The following is a 13,937-nucleotide window of genomic DNA, read 5'->3' on the forward strand; positions in this document are numbered from 1 at the left end:
CGTAGGGAGACATCAGCAGCATGTATAAATAAATAAAAATTTTGTTCATAATAAACTTTACAATTTATATCTAATAAAGTTATGTTCTAATTATCTATTTACTTGATAGTGGTCAGGCCCCTGCTGATCTTGTTATGGCACAGGTAGCAAATGACCATTCTTTTATTGTCCACACTTTCTTTAAAAAAGCGTCAGACTGGTAAACACCTAACCCTTGGCCTGGTAACTTGCCGCATATGGCCACCCCACTGCCTCTTCCTGCCTGGTGTAGTGCTGCAGATCTCTCACCCTGTGCCCTGCTGTCCTTGCTCTGCATGGCACCTTCCCAAGTTGGGTCAGTGACTTCATCGTCCACCACCTTGTCTTCCACTTTCTCAACCCTACTGATCTGATCAGCTATATGCTTTCCTAGGCACAGCACTTGGTTTATGCTGATGGCTTTTACACTTTGAAAGCAGAAATAGATTAGTCTACAGGGATTTTCAGCCTCAGAACAGCAGGCCTGTTTATGTCAATAGGTGGAGAAGAATAAGTGGCTGTTACCAGACATATCTCGTAATGGCTTATTTCGTGTTGTAAAGAGTAGTTCAACGTGTTAAGTCCAATCATATTACTATAGGTGGGTTGAAGCAAATTTTCTTTTAGGTGTATGGCCAACTTTAGGAATCTAAGACACAGACATGGGAGATGTTTCTTAGAGTCATCAAATAACAGAGATAATCTTACAGGTGATTTTGTTCCCATAATAAGACTAATAAATGGCGGCACAAAAAAAGAAAACATTATACCACCAATATTTCCTTAATTTTTCTCTTTTCTATGATTCTATTCTGTCTTGTTCTGCAGTCAATAACCTCTACTGCTTCTTCATCCCTGTTTCTGGTTGTAAATCAACAAGGTCAGTATTTACAATAAAGGAAACACAGTTATTGAGCCCAATAAAAGTTTATTGGTTATAAAAGTAAATTTTACATTCTAAAATGTGTTCACATTTAGAAGATAATTTGCTGATTGCTTTTTTTTCTATTAGCAACCTAAGAATTGGAAAAGTTGATGCAACATAATATTAGCTGAAAAGCTGCAACTCAGGTCACAGATTTACTAAAGCATTTTGTAAAATAAAATCTGTGACGCCTAGTCTTGTGATGGTCATCAGAGGTGGAACTTGAAGCTCATGGGACCCAATTAGTGATGAGCGAGTATGTTCGGTTAACCCTTTCGGCGAGTATGCTCGGGCGAGTACAGAGTATCTTCAGTGTGCTTGGTGATTTGTTTGAATCACTCCGGTGTGCATGATTTGCGACTGTTTGACAGCTTTAATACATGTGAGTTATGCTTAAGAAACAGGCATTCCTCACATGCATTGAAGTTGTCAAACAGTCACAAATCATGCTCATGGGAGTGATTCAAACAAATCACCGAGTACGCTGAAGATACTCGGTACTCTCTCGAGCATACTCGCCGAAAGGGTTAACCGAACATACTCGCTCATCACAAGACCCAATGCAAAATCTCCAACTGGCCAACAAATATAAAGGATTTTTAATAGTATTGGTCTTCTCAGATCATTTGGACTCAATTCTTTCAAAGCAGAAATCAGTCTTACCAGTCTCTCAGTTCTGACATAGCATGTGGTCCTAAGTAAGGGGGTCTACTGCTCTATAATATTTATATGCTTTATTACAGTATACAGAAAAAGGATTTCTTAATGTATAAACTCCTTCAATTATATTCAACCAGTTTATGCAAAATTGCATCCAAAATGTTTTTTATTATGGATTTAAATGTTGATAAGTATACTAAGTACTATGCATAATGTATACTATGTAGAACCTGCTTTAAAGCATTGATTAATAAAATCACAATAAATTATATAATTTCCTAGACTAGTACATAGTAGTAATATAAAGTTACTCCAATAATGCATAAGTGTACTATACATAAGAGATGAGCATGATAAGAATATAGAAGTCACTACAATCAATGGTTCAACAAAATCAAACTTGGGTCATCAGCAGGAGAACAAAGCCAAAGAGCGCAGAAGATTCATGCATGCCTGGAATAAAAAAGGACCTTTTTTTAATAAGAATTTTAATATCTAATCCAGCTTTAAATGTGCTTTCCAATAAAGCACATTTTTTGCCTATTTGTAATATGATAAAATATTATATTGCTTAAAAACATCCTACTATATTTTGCGTGCAGCCCCTATGATGACATACATGTCTCCATGGTTATAAACAAACCCAGGTTAGAATCTGATCCTGAACTCAGGTGTTATTCCCTTCCTTCTGACTTCCCTTCCAGTGTCTTAAAGAGAATGAATTATCAGAAATTCAATTAATTTTTTCAACATTTTTTTTTTTTTTTTCATATCACTATTTGTATTATTTAAGATAAAAAAAAAGAAAAGAAAAATCTTGTAATTTTCATACTGTCTTCTAGGCCTTATGCTAGACTCACACTCTTTATTTTGTACAGAATACTTTTCCCGCAGTTTCCTTAGCACCGCAGACATGATGAAAGGTGACACTTCTATAAACAGTAGAGAACACAGGATCCACTATTCACACTGACCTTTGCCCAGATTGGAGCATGCTGAGACTATAAGCTCAGAAGGTTTATATGCAATAAATGGGGTATGAGACAGTCTATTGCTATTTTTTTTACAGATTTTTTTTAATTTTTTTTTTACATAGTAATATGAAAGATATATAAAAAAAATTTTTTTTTTTTAAATACACATAAATAAAATGTTTTACTTAAATAAGGCACTGCCGTGCTACTGACTGGACCTGGGGGATTACCTGGGGGTTAATCACCTAGACCTGTTAATAACCAGGTGAACCAATTTGTAGAATGCAAAGAAGAAAAGATTAAAACACATGGGACTAAGGGTATATGTAAGTGTATTCCAATACTACAAGGCAAAATTATAGGCAGCATGGTGGCTCAGTGGTTAGCGCTGCAGCCTTGCAGTGCTGGGGTCCTGGGTTCAAATCCCACCAAGGACAACATCTGCAAGGAGTTTGTATGTTCTCCCCTCTTTTTTGCGTGGGTTTCCTCCCACACTCCAATGGCATTATTATTATTAACAGGTCTAGGTGATTATTACCCTCATTTGTGGTTTCACTTTGTTAATTCCCCGGGTCCAGTCTGTAGCGAGGCAGTACCTTATTTATTTGTTTTAATAACCCTCCTTCACTGACTTTCACACAGGACCCATGTTTCTGCCTGCAGCTTCTGTCTGACTCATCTCACACTATCTCTAGGGTGCTAGTGTACATCTAATTATTTTTTCACCCCAGCAAATAATTGTAATGAGGCTCTGTTAATGGTCGCCTGACAGCTCTAACATGGCTACCAAGATCAAGTTTGGCGCAAGGTACTCCATTTCCCAGAGCCCTGGGGTTGCCCTGGCCTTCACCCTTTAACAACTATACAGGGATCTGGACTTACAAAGGGGTCTCTGGGCAAGGGCCACAGAGTCAGCTGCTGTTTGGAGGTACAAGCTGGCAAGAAGGATAGTCAGGTAGCTAAGTCAAAATCAAGAGGACCACAAAGGTAAAAAATCATCAGGCAGGAGAAACGGCAATAAACAAGCCCAGGTCAAAACAGGAAAGCACAAATATAACACAGGAACAGAAACCATAGACCAAACCAGGGAAGCACAAAGCTATATCTGGCAGCTTCCAGCAGTAAGCTGGAAGCTTAAGTAGGGTGTGGTGCTCTCATATTGGCAGGACTAGGGAGCTGATAACTCCAGCTCGACAGCACGCACACCCATACTGCCAGACTGTACAGCACTGCAGGTCATAGCCACCCAAATTTAAGTGGCTAGCCAGAGCCTGTGCCATCCAGAGCTTCTGGTTAAAACGTCTCTTCTATCTGCACCACCCACAAAATGAATACGGCGGCTCCTGACGACAGAAGCGAATGTTGCAGGAGCAGGTCCTGGTGGAGATGTGGAAGTGTAGCACCCTGAGGATTCGGCTGCTACGGGGGTATTGCACCTCAACCCAGAGGTGTGATATTCCACTCCCGGGTAAGGATGGAGTGTGGAACTGAGCTAGTAGGCTGCATGCACTACACACATCCCATTTCCGGGGGACAGACCGACGGTACTCCCACTTAATAAATGTGCAGGTACGACCGAGTCTGTCCTTGGCTGGAGTGGGAGGGGGGGTGGAACATCCCAGTAGTGTAGGGGCAGATAGGGGGAGCAGCCTGGGTAAAGCTAGGAGCTCATTGGGTGCTGGTCACCTGAGCTCACACATAGAGGGAGTATATAAGGTGGGAACCATCTTAGATCAGGGTCAGTCAGTCAGCCACAGTCAGTCAGTCAGACAGTCTGTCAGAGAGCCTGAGAAGCAGAGCAGAGGAGAAGGAAGAGGGACCCAGAGGCGCAGGAAGAGGGGACCCCAAGAGCCCATAAGAGAGCTAATAGGGTGAAGGGTCGGCAACAGGGTACCGGATCCCAAGCTGGTGGAGGCCACAGCACTAATCCTCAGCCAGAGACCGGAGGTCGTGGGCAGGATCTGCCACGACCACCCACTAAATCCACCCGGAAGGCAGACCAAGAATAGGGTCAGGAAACCCAGAGACAAGGGTTTACCAACAAGAGGCCCGAGGGAGCCGGACTTAGGTGGATCCCTGGTGGGAACGGCCAGAAGAAGGGAGAGTCAGAAAGGAGCTCAGGACCACACTCTGGAGTTGCCTGGGAGTTGACCGAGTCCAGGACCTGGTGGACGCAGCACGGCTCGGGTGGTCACTGCTGTACACAGTGACCCGAGCAACACCAGTAAGTAAAACCCTGGAACTGCATTTTATGCCTCTGAGTCTCTTTGCTGCACCTTCACAACCACCATCCTCCACGGCTGACCCCCTGAGGCTATACCCCTCCCGTTGGGGGTTATACTACCCAAAGCTGCACACACACCACCAGCCTCAGCGGACCCTGCTGCAGCGGCGGCCGTAGTGACCGCAAATCAACGGGTGGCGTAGTCGACATAAAAGAACATCTAGTAACATCTATAAGTACTGCCACACACTGAGTTTGACACCCTGGGCACGGACCGGGTCACAACCACTCGGAGACTACAACCCCCATCTGATCCGGCTCCGGGTATCCCTAACAGCACTGGCCCAGGGGGCGCGTCAACTTTGGCGTAGTCGGCAGGATCACGTGCCCGCAACAACCGGGTACTGCGTGCCTGAAGAAAAGTTCACCGTTACCTCAAAAAGAAGTCTCCCGCCGGTTCCGGAGGGTCCCCGCCAACGGACCCCATCACAGGTCGTTTCCCGCCGGTTGTCCGCCATTTGCAGCTTTTTCCCGCCATCCATGGAGTTTCCCGCCACTGGGAGACGATTCCCGCCATTTCCAAAGATTTCCCGCCTTGGAAGAGCGGACGCCATTATGGGCGTGCCAGAGGGTGGCAAGAGGTCACCTCCCATCGTGGGCCAGGTCGAAGAATGGCGCCAAAAGCGGAAACCGCACCCACCAACAGAGACTGTGATGCTGGAAGTGTCCATCAGCGTAAGAGAACTGCCCCTGGAACTGACAATCACAAAGTTGCCCCGGGACCACCCTCGATGTGGGCGGAGACAGAACAAGAGAGCAAAGATGGGTGTCGCCTGGAGCAGTCTGGAGAGAGCGCACCCGGAGACAAGAAGTCTGGAGAGGAGTCCAGAGAGAGCCTACCCGGAGATGGAGGGAGAGTCAGGCAGCACCGACCCAGTGGTCAGGAGCCTGTTGCAGGTCGCCACTCCAGAAGGCCTGCTGGAGATCCTAGCACAGCTCCCCCGAGACCGGGAGTGTGCACAGACCGCGCTGGAGGGCCTCGCACGGAGGATGGCCCGGGTGCAGCGGGAGACGTTGGCGGAGTGGAGCCGAGAGATGGCCCAGCAGACCGGCACCCGTCAGCGGAGCACGCCACCTGAGACGAGGAGACAGACCGCCTCTGAGGATGGCGCAGGAGGAATGAAGGCAGGAGATGGCGCCGAGAAGGGAGCTGAACGGACGGAGGCAGGTAAAGGGGACGTCTCTACCCCGAGCCGAGAAACCGCGTACCTGCCCCAGCTCCCCGTCGCAGAGCCCGAAATTCCCCCTGCCGTGCCCGTCGCTGCATCGTCACCGCCGCAGACTAGGCCTCAACCGTAAACCGCGGCCGCGACCCCTGTGACGTCACGCGCTTCGACCCTGAGCGCGGCAAAGCAGGAAATACCACCGGCCTGGTCGCAAGGCCTAGTACCCCCGGGCGCCGCAATTCCAACAGCGCCCCCTACCTCCGCGGAGCCACCGGCCTGGTCGCAGGGCCGAATAACCCAGGGCGCCGCCGTTCTTACGGTGCCCTTTGCCTTTAAGGTGCCCCAGGCCTGGTCGCAAGGCCTGGTTAACCCGGGCGCCGCTACCATCAACGCGCCCTCAACATCTAGAGTGCCGCACCTGGGTGAAAATCTATTTGCCCAGCATACGTGCCCGGATGGGCAGCCCTTCATATGGCCCCAGGAGTACATTCAGCTGGAACTCCAGAGAGCAAGGCCCATGTGCGAGCCCCTGATTCCGGCTCCGAAGCCCGTAAAGAGGACCTCGCCCCCGCTGGAGGAGGCACAGTTCGAGTGGGACCCCACTGGAGAAGACCTCATGGGGTTCACTCAGGAGACTCGGGCGGCCGCAGCGGAGCGTGCAGAGTGCTGCCGCCAGCAGCTCGAAGTCTTCGAGAGGGAGCGGAGAGAGAGGCGGGTCCGGGAACAGCAGATGCAGATAAGAAGCGCGGAGCAGAAGAGCCGGACCAGGAGGAAACCCCGTGCAGCTCATGGTCCCCGTGCCACCGGGACTGTGATAAAATTCAATATGCAGCACGGATGGGGCTTTATCAGAGACCATCAGACCCCCGGCGACGTCTTTGTAACTCGCAGAGACGTAGAAAGCCATCTGCCGGAGGGACACAGAGGTCGTGACCTGTATGTAGGGGACGAGGTCACCTTCACCCGGCACAAGTGTGCCAAAGGACCCTACGCCCTCCATGTGCATCGCCTGACGGAGGAGGAGCTGCGGTGTGAGGAGGAGCAAGAGGACCCGGACGGGTCTGAAGAATCTAAAGAAAGAGCAGGAGGACGCCGTCGTTGAAGTACGGTAGAGAGAGACTGTATAAAGTTGCCCGTAGGGGTACCAAAAAAACTGTTGCTGCTTAAAATATGTTCCCCGTTGGGACAAAAGAGTGAACTGTACCCGTGTGTCCCCATCCCTTAACAGGCTGAGGACTGTGAACAGCCGTCCTTAATCCCACTGGTCGAGGACTGAGAGCGGCCATATCCCATTTGTATATAGTTGCGCTTCCTAAGGCGCCCTCTACCGGTTTAATAGGAAACTGTTTTCTTCCAAGAGAGACTGTCGCACTTTACCCGGTCACAAGTTGCACAGTGACCGGAGGAACCAGAAGCAAGAATGTTATTTATGAAAAAAATTTTATATGAAAAGTTTATTGCTGATGAGGATGTTTTATATGTTTATATGTTTATGTTTTGGAAAAAAAAAAAAAAAATTTGTATGTTTTTGGATGTTTATTCTTTTACAGCCCGAGGACGTGCTGTGATTTACCAGGGGGGAATGTAGCACCCTGAGGATTCGGCTGCTACGGGGGTATTGCACCTCAACCCAGAGGTGTGATATTCCACTCCCGGGTAAGGATGGAGTGTGGAACTGAGCTAGTAGGCTGCATGCACTACACACATCCCATTTCCGGGGGACAGACCGACGGTACTCCCACTTAATAAATGTGCAGGTACGACCGAGTCTGTCCTTGGCTGGAGTGGGAGGGGGGGTGGAACATCCCAGTAGTGTAGGGGCAGATAGGGGGAGCAGCCTGGGTAAAGCTAGGAGCTCATTGGGTGCTGGTCACCTGAGCTCACACATAGAGGGAGTATATAAGGTGGGAACCATCTTAGATCAGGGTCAGTCAGTCAGCCACAGTCAGTCAGTCAGACAGTCTGTCAGAGAGCCTGAGAAGCAGAGCAGAGGAGAAGGAAGAGGGACCCAGAGGCGCAGGAAGAGGGGACCCCAAGAGCCCATAAGAGAGCTAATAGGGTGAAGGGTCGGCAACAGGGTACCGGATCCCAAGCTGGTGGAGGCCACAGCTCTAATCCTCAGCCAGAGACCGGAGGTCGTGGGCAGGATCTGCCACGACCACCCACTAAATCCACCCGGAAGGCAGACCAAGAATAGGGTCAGGAAACCCAGAGACAAGGGTTTACCAACAAGAGGCCCGAGGGAGCCGGACTTAGGTGGATCCCTGGTGGGAACGGCCAGAAGAAGGGAGAGTCAGAAAGGAGCTCAGGACCACACTCCGGAGTTGCCTGGGAGTTGACCGAGTCCAGGACCTGGTGGACGCAGCACGGCTCGGGTGGTCACTGCTGTACACAGTGACCCGAGCAACACCAGTAAGTAAAACCCTGGAACTGCATTTTATGCCTCTGAGTCTCTTTGCTGCACCTTCACAACCACCATCCTCCACGGCTGACCCCCTGAGGCTATACCCCTCCCGTTGGGGGTTATACTACCCAAAGCTGCACACACACCACCAGCCTCAGCGGACCCTGCTGCAGCGGCGGCCGTAGTGACCGCAAATCAACGGGTGGCGTAGTCGACATAAAAGAACATCTAGTAACATCTATAAGGACTGCCACAAACTGAGTTTGACACCCTGGGCACGGACCGGGTCACAGCCACTCGGAGACTACAACCCCCATCTGATCCGGCTCCGGGTATCCCTAACAGCACTGGCCCAGGGGGCGCGTCAGAAGCAATTTCCCAATGACACATTTTCTTTAACAAGAAGAGGGGAAAGATGCTTACACATACTTATATTATGACAACAAAGAGAAACTGGTCATAAAAATGCATATATTCTTCACGAATATGTACCACTGAGTGTCATACTTACCAATACTGCCGGAAGGTGTAGTACCTATTACTTCATCTGTAGAATAATAGATACATGAATTATCCAAAGAGTATGAAATAAGTTAATAAAGAGAAGACAGAAATGACCAGTGAATCGAAAAGGCCTTTGTATCAGGACAGACAACTCCTAGAAGAAAGTTGACTTCTGAAGGCTCCTTTTTCAAGATTATGTTCTGACATTACCCTAGTAAAGCTTATTTTTTTCGTGCATTAGATGAATCCCATATAAATACCTTTATCAAACATATTTATACATAATACAACTGATTAGATTAGCTGACCCCTTGCCTCTGTATTCTCTGTTAATCCCTTAGCTAACACTGGTATGTGAAAAACATTTCTTCAGCTTTCATAAGACTACATTCCCCATTCTACATTCTGCACACCCTCCCCTTTAAAATACTGTATGCCTTATTAAAGTGGTAATTGTAACTAGCACAAAAAGACCATTTAAGGGTAAGCAACACTTTATAGCATTTGACCATTTTAATAATAACACAACTGGGATATTTACCTTCACGACGAATTGGACCCAGACTTAGCTGATAACTTTTTTCAGCTGCTGAACTTCGGGACCGAATTCCAGAACAGGACTGCAATAATAAGAAGAATGAAATTGTTAATTATAAACTCATACAAAATGCAAACAGTACAAAGAAGCAATAATGCACAGTTATACTTACAGGGGCGCAGGATCCAGCAGTGACGTCACACAGACTTACAGCGCAGTGAATGTAGACATAGTTATGATCGCCAACAAATTTAAACACTTGAACTGCAAAGCGACCTTTTTTTGAGACGCCATTTTCAGGTACGCTAATGGTTGAGTCTTGTTTGTTAGGACAGCTACGGAGAAAAATAATGCAAATACCAGTAATACAATCAAAATGTGCAAATGTGATTATGAAAATGTAATATGTCTAATCCAGTATGTCTCTTAGAACCATTCATTAGAATCCCTGTGCCATGTAAAGAAGAGAAGAGGATTAAATGGACACTTTTTTAAAAAACTTTATCCCCTGTTTACTGTCTACAGATGAGTGGATTTTTTAAATCCTGATTTGCCAGCTTTGATAAATTATTCCGAAAAATTTAGGACAGCTACAGGGAAAAATAATAATAAAAAAATAAAAATAATAAGTAAAAATATTTCTTCTGTGTACTTCTGAGACTGCCATGGACATTGGTAAAGCTGGTTTGCAGTTCAGTAAAGATACTTTCTGAGACTGCTGCTGATGGTAGAATTTCATGGTTGCTGCTCTGTGATGATAGATTCTGAAACTGCTGCTGATGCTGGAAAAGTTGGGTTACAGTTCAGTATGGTAAATTGTGAGACTGCTGTAGTTGCTGGAAAAGCTGGGTTACAGGTCAATGTTCAATGATAATATGTTATGAGACTGTCTCTGATGCTGTGAAAGCTGGGTTAATGCTCAGTGATAATACAACCTGAGACTGTTTTCTGTGGGAAACGTGGTTTGCATCTCAGTAAAGATACTTTCTGAGACGACTGATGATGCTGAGAAAGCTGAATTAAAGCGCAGTAATAATATCTTCAGAGATGGCTGCAGGTAATAATTCCATAGCTGGGTTGCAGCTCAGAGATGATAGATTCTGAGAATGATGCTGGTTTGTAGATCAGTAATGATACTATCTGAGATTATTGTTGATGATGAGATTATATATATGATTCTGCTAAATCAGTGTAAAGCCTCATTGACATGTCCCTGATTTACAGTTACAGATATCTGAATGAGGCTTTACACTGACTAAAAAACCTACAAGAAGCAAAATAAACATAAACCCTGCTGTAAATAAATAAAAAGCAAGTGCATTTAAATAAAATAGGGCTCTTAGTAATACTGTTTTTGATCAAAAATCGTATAAAACTATCCCACCACGACAAGGTTAACCCGTTCAGGATAGTCCTACACTGACTGAGTAGACTTGAGTCAGTCTTCAGTGGAAAGAGCACAGCAGCATGATGATTTCACTACTGTGCTCTGAACACTGCGGTGACAGCGGTGGTGAGCACAGGTCAAGCAGCCTGACATTATACTACTAATGCCAAGCCACCAAGCTTCTCTAACCACTGAAAAGAAGCAACCTCTACAGCCCTGTTCTCACTGCTCAGAGCAGGACTGCAACAATGAGTTCTTCCAGGGGTGAGAACAGGTCGGTAGCTTGGGGTTTTTAGTACATTACCAGGCTGCCTGACCTGTACTCACCGCCGATGCCCTAGACCGCCATTCACCACTTGCTGCTAAACATTGTGTGAGCAGTGCCAGGAGAAAATTGTAACTCAGATCACATCTCTGGCTCCACCTACAGCTGTGAACTGGACATCCAGGGAGCATGCCCTGTTCACAGCTGAGGCAGCCACATTACAGGAGATGCAGTCGGACACAAAGTAGTCTCCTATGCTTAGGGACTGCCATATTTGCAGTGCGTAAGTGTTGTGCTCGAACACTCCCCAGCACATACAAATAGCAGCCGCCAGTCACTGCAGAAAAAAATAATTAAATATTAAAACAGAAGACTTAATTTTCAAAAAACTAGACTTCAAAAAAATAAATGATTCCATAATCAATAATTATTAATACAAAAATAAAAATTGTGACACATTTCTTTTTTTCCTAACTAAATAAAAAAGCAAACTTGACTACTGAAGACAAAGCAGGATAGAAAGAGAGAAAGATGCAAAAATGCAATTCAGATTCATGTAAAACTCAGCCGCAACCTCTGGTTTTTAATAGATATCACCTGACACATAGTATGAAGCCCCAAAAAGTCACAAAGGAGAAAAAATTGATATTTGTCATTTTAGATGTAGTGCCCCGAGGGTTCGGCCGCTACAGGGGTATTGCACCTCTGCCAGAGGTGTGATATTCCACTCCCAGGTAAGGATGGAGTATGGACCAGGGCTCAGTTAGCTGCATGCATCACACACACCCTATTTCCGGGGGACAGCTCAACGGTGCTCCCACTAGACAGAAGTGCAGGCACGACCGACTATGTCCCTGGCTGGAGTGGGGAGGGGGGAGGAAAACCCAGTGATGTAGGAGCAGGAGGAGACGGTTTCTGAGCATAGGTAGGAGCTCATTGGTTGCTGGTCACCTGAGCTCACACACTAGGGAAGGGTATATAATGTGGGCACCATCTTAGTTCTGGGTTGAGTTCAGTGAGAGAAGGAGTTCAGCCAGAGATGGCTGACAGGGAGCTGTGGATCAGTCTGGGCCCAGCTACACTTGGCAGGCCTAGGGTGAAGGCCGGAGCCAGAGAGGAGAGGAGAACAGGAACAGAAAGGAACAGAAACAGAAAGGAACAGAAAGGAAGAGAAGTACCCAAAGTGTAGAAGGGCTCAGGAACAAGAAGGCTGAAGGGACCCTAAGGACCCAGGAAATTACGGGTGACGGGTCGGGCGAGAAAAGGGTACCGGATCCCAAATTGGTGGAGGAGAAACTACCCTCAGCCAAGAACCAGAGGTCGTGATCATCATTTGGTGCGACCCCCTGCTAAACCTTGCTAGGAAGGCACCATATAGGATAGCGGGAAACGGGGCCCACGTTTACCCGCGTAGATCCGCGGCAGCTGGACAAAAGCTTGGTCACTGGTGGGGCACGAGCCAGAGGAAGGATAGAAGGGAGTCCTGTGCCATACTCCGGAATTGCCTGGGGGTTGACCGAGCCCCTCACCTGGTGGACACGGCACGGCTCGGGCAGTCACTACCTGTGCAGAAGTGGCTTGGAGTATACGAACTGTGAGTAAAAGACCCTGGACTGCAACATGTTGTCTTTGTGCTTCTTACTTCGCCAGCACTAACGGTACTGGGACTCCCTGCACCATCACCCCCACCATCTACTACATTGCCCTGGGGCTACACTCTCCCCGTGGGGAGTTATACCATCTCAGCTGCACACACCATCAGCCTCAGGGGACTGCCTTGCAGCGGCGGTTCATAATAGCTGCAATCCACGGGTGGCGTAGTCGGACATTACCTAAAGCACATAGTAGACTACCAGTGGTCTGACCACCCTGAGCCACGGGACCGGGTCGCCACTACTACTCCCAGCATTGCCCTGAAGCCCGGTCCCGAGTGCCCCACGGCCCAGGGGGCGAGTCATAGACAGCTGTGATAAAAGTCAAGTTTAGATGAATTTTGACCATTTATCAAACCAGTAACTCATGCAGTATTTATGAAGTCTATGTATGAAATAAGAAGATAACATTGTTGGCTATCATTTTTGCATATACAAACCTACATAATAATAAAATTAGGATTGTACATGCATTGGTGGTCAGTGTCACTCAACTTTCATAGAGACAAGCACCGCACTACTAAATATTGTCAATTTCAAAAATTTAGAAATTTAGGAAGGATTTGTCTTGTTTTGACTGTCATAGACCAGCAAACACTTGATGAACAAGCCAAATGCTCATTCATTGGGTGCTGCAATTTGTAATCTGGCTGCACTTTATCCTGTGTAAACAGGTGATTTCCTGCCGATAGCATACTACATTTTTTTGTATTGATTCTTTGTTTCTCCACTTTTAGATTATTCACTTTTGTTTTCCCCATCTGTGTATATCCAGTTTATTTAGTTTAATCGAGAGAATTTTCAAGCATGGAAAGATTCAATAAAACATAACCTTTTAATAGTATTTAAAAATTGCAATAACCCTGTATATACTAACCAAATACTTTAGAGAAAGATATTTATATTTCCTAGGTCCACAGTGGGTCTAAATTTTCTTAGAGAACCACATTGATAAGTAATAGGACCTATAGGTACCCATTTGCAAGGTATAGACACCCCTATTTCAACCAGAATATTTCACTTATAAAGTCACCCTAGTGAACAGTACCCATGATCGGACTGGCCCACAGGAGAACAGGAGAATCCTCAGGTAGGCCCCCATGCAGAAGTGGGTCACCGCCCTCTTATATGAACAACCCACTTTATTGCTATAGAAATTT

The 13,937-nt window shown here is 46.5% G+C and overlaps 1 protein-coding gene across 1 annotated transcript in view; it reads right to left on the reverse strand.

Annotated features, from left to right (window-relative positions):
• Positions 1-1,462: 1,462 nt before the first annotated feature.
• The window catches only part of LOC141160925 (uromodulin-like), a 105,408-nt gene continuing 92,933 nt past the window's right edge, over positions 1,463-13,937 (reverse strand). Inside the window, exons 14-17 of the mRNA XM_073645725.1 lie at positions 9,646-9,808; positions 9,477-9,555; positions 8,943-8,978; positions 1,463-2,056 (exon numbers count right to left, since the gene is read on the reverse strand). Of these exons, the coding sequence (XP_073501826.1) occupies positions 1,998-2,056; positions 8,943-8,978; positions 9,477-9,555; positions 9,646-9,808 (337 nt within the window). The 3' untranslated portion in view covers positions 1,463-1,997. The remainder of the gene's footprint in view (positions 2,057-8,942; positions 8,979-9,476; positions 9,556-9,645; positions 9,809-13,937) is intronic.

Source organism: Phyllobates terribilis, unplaced genomic scaffold (genome assembly GCF_046119375.1).
Source record: "Phyllobates terribilis strain yellow unplaced genomic scaffold, ASM4611937v1 Scaffold_9__5_contigs__length_417890890, whole genome shotgun sequence".
NCBI lineage: Eukaryota > Metazoa > Chordata > Amphibia > Anura > Dendrobatidae > Phyllobates > Phyllobates terribilis.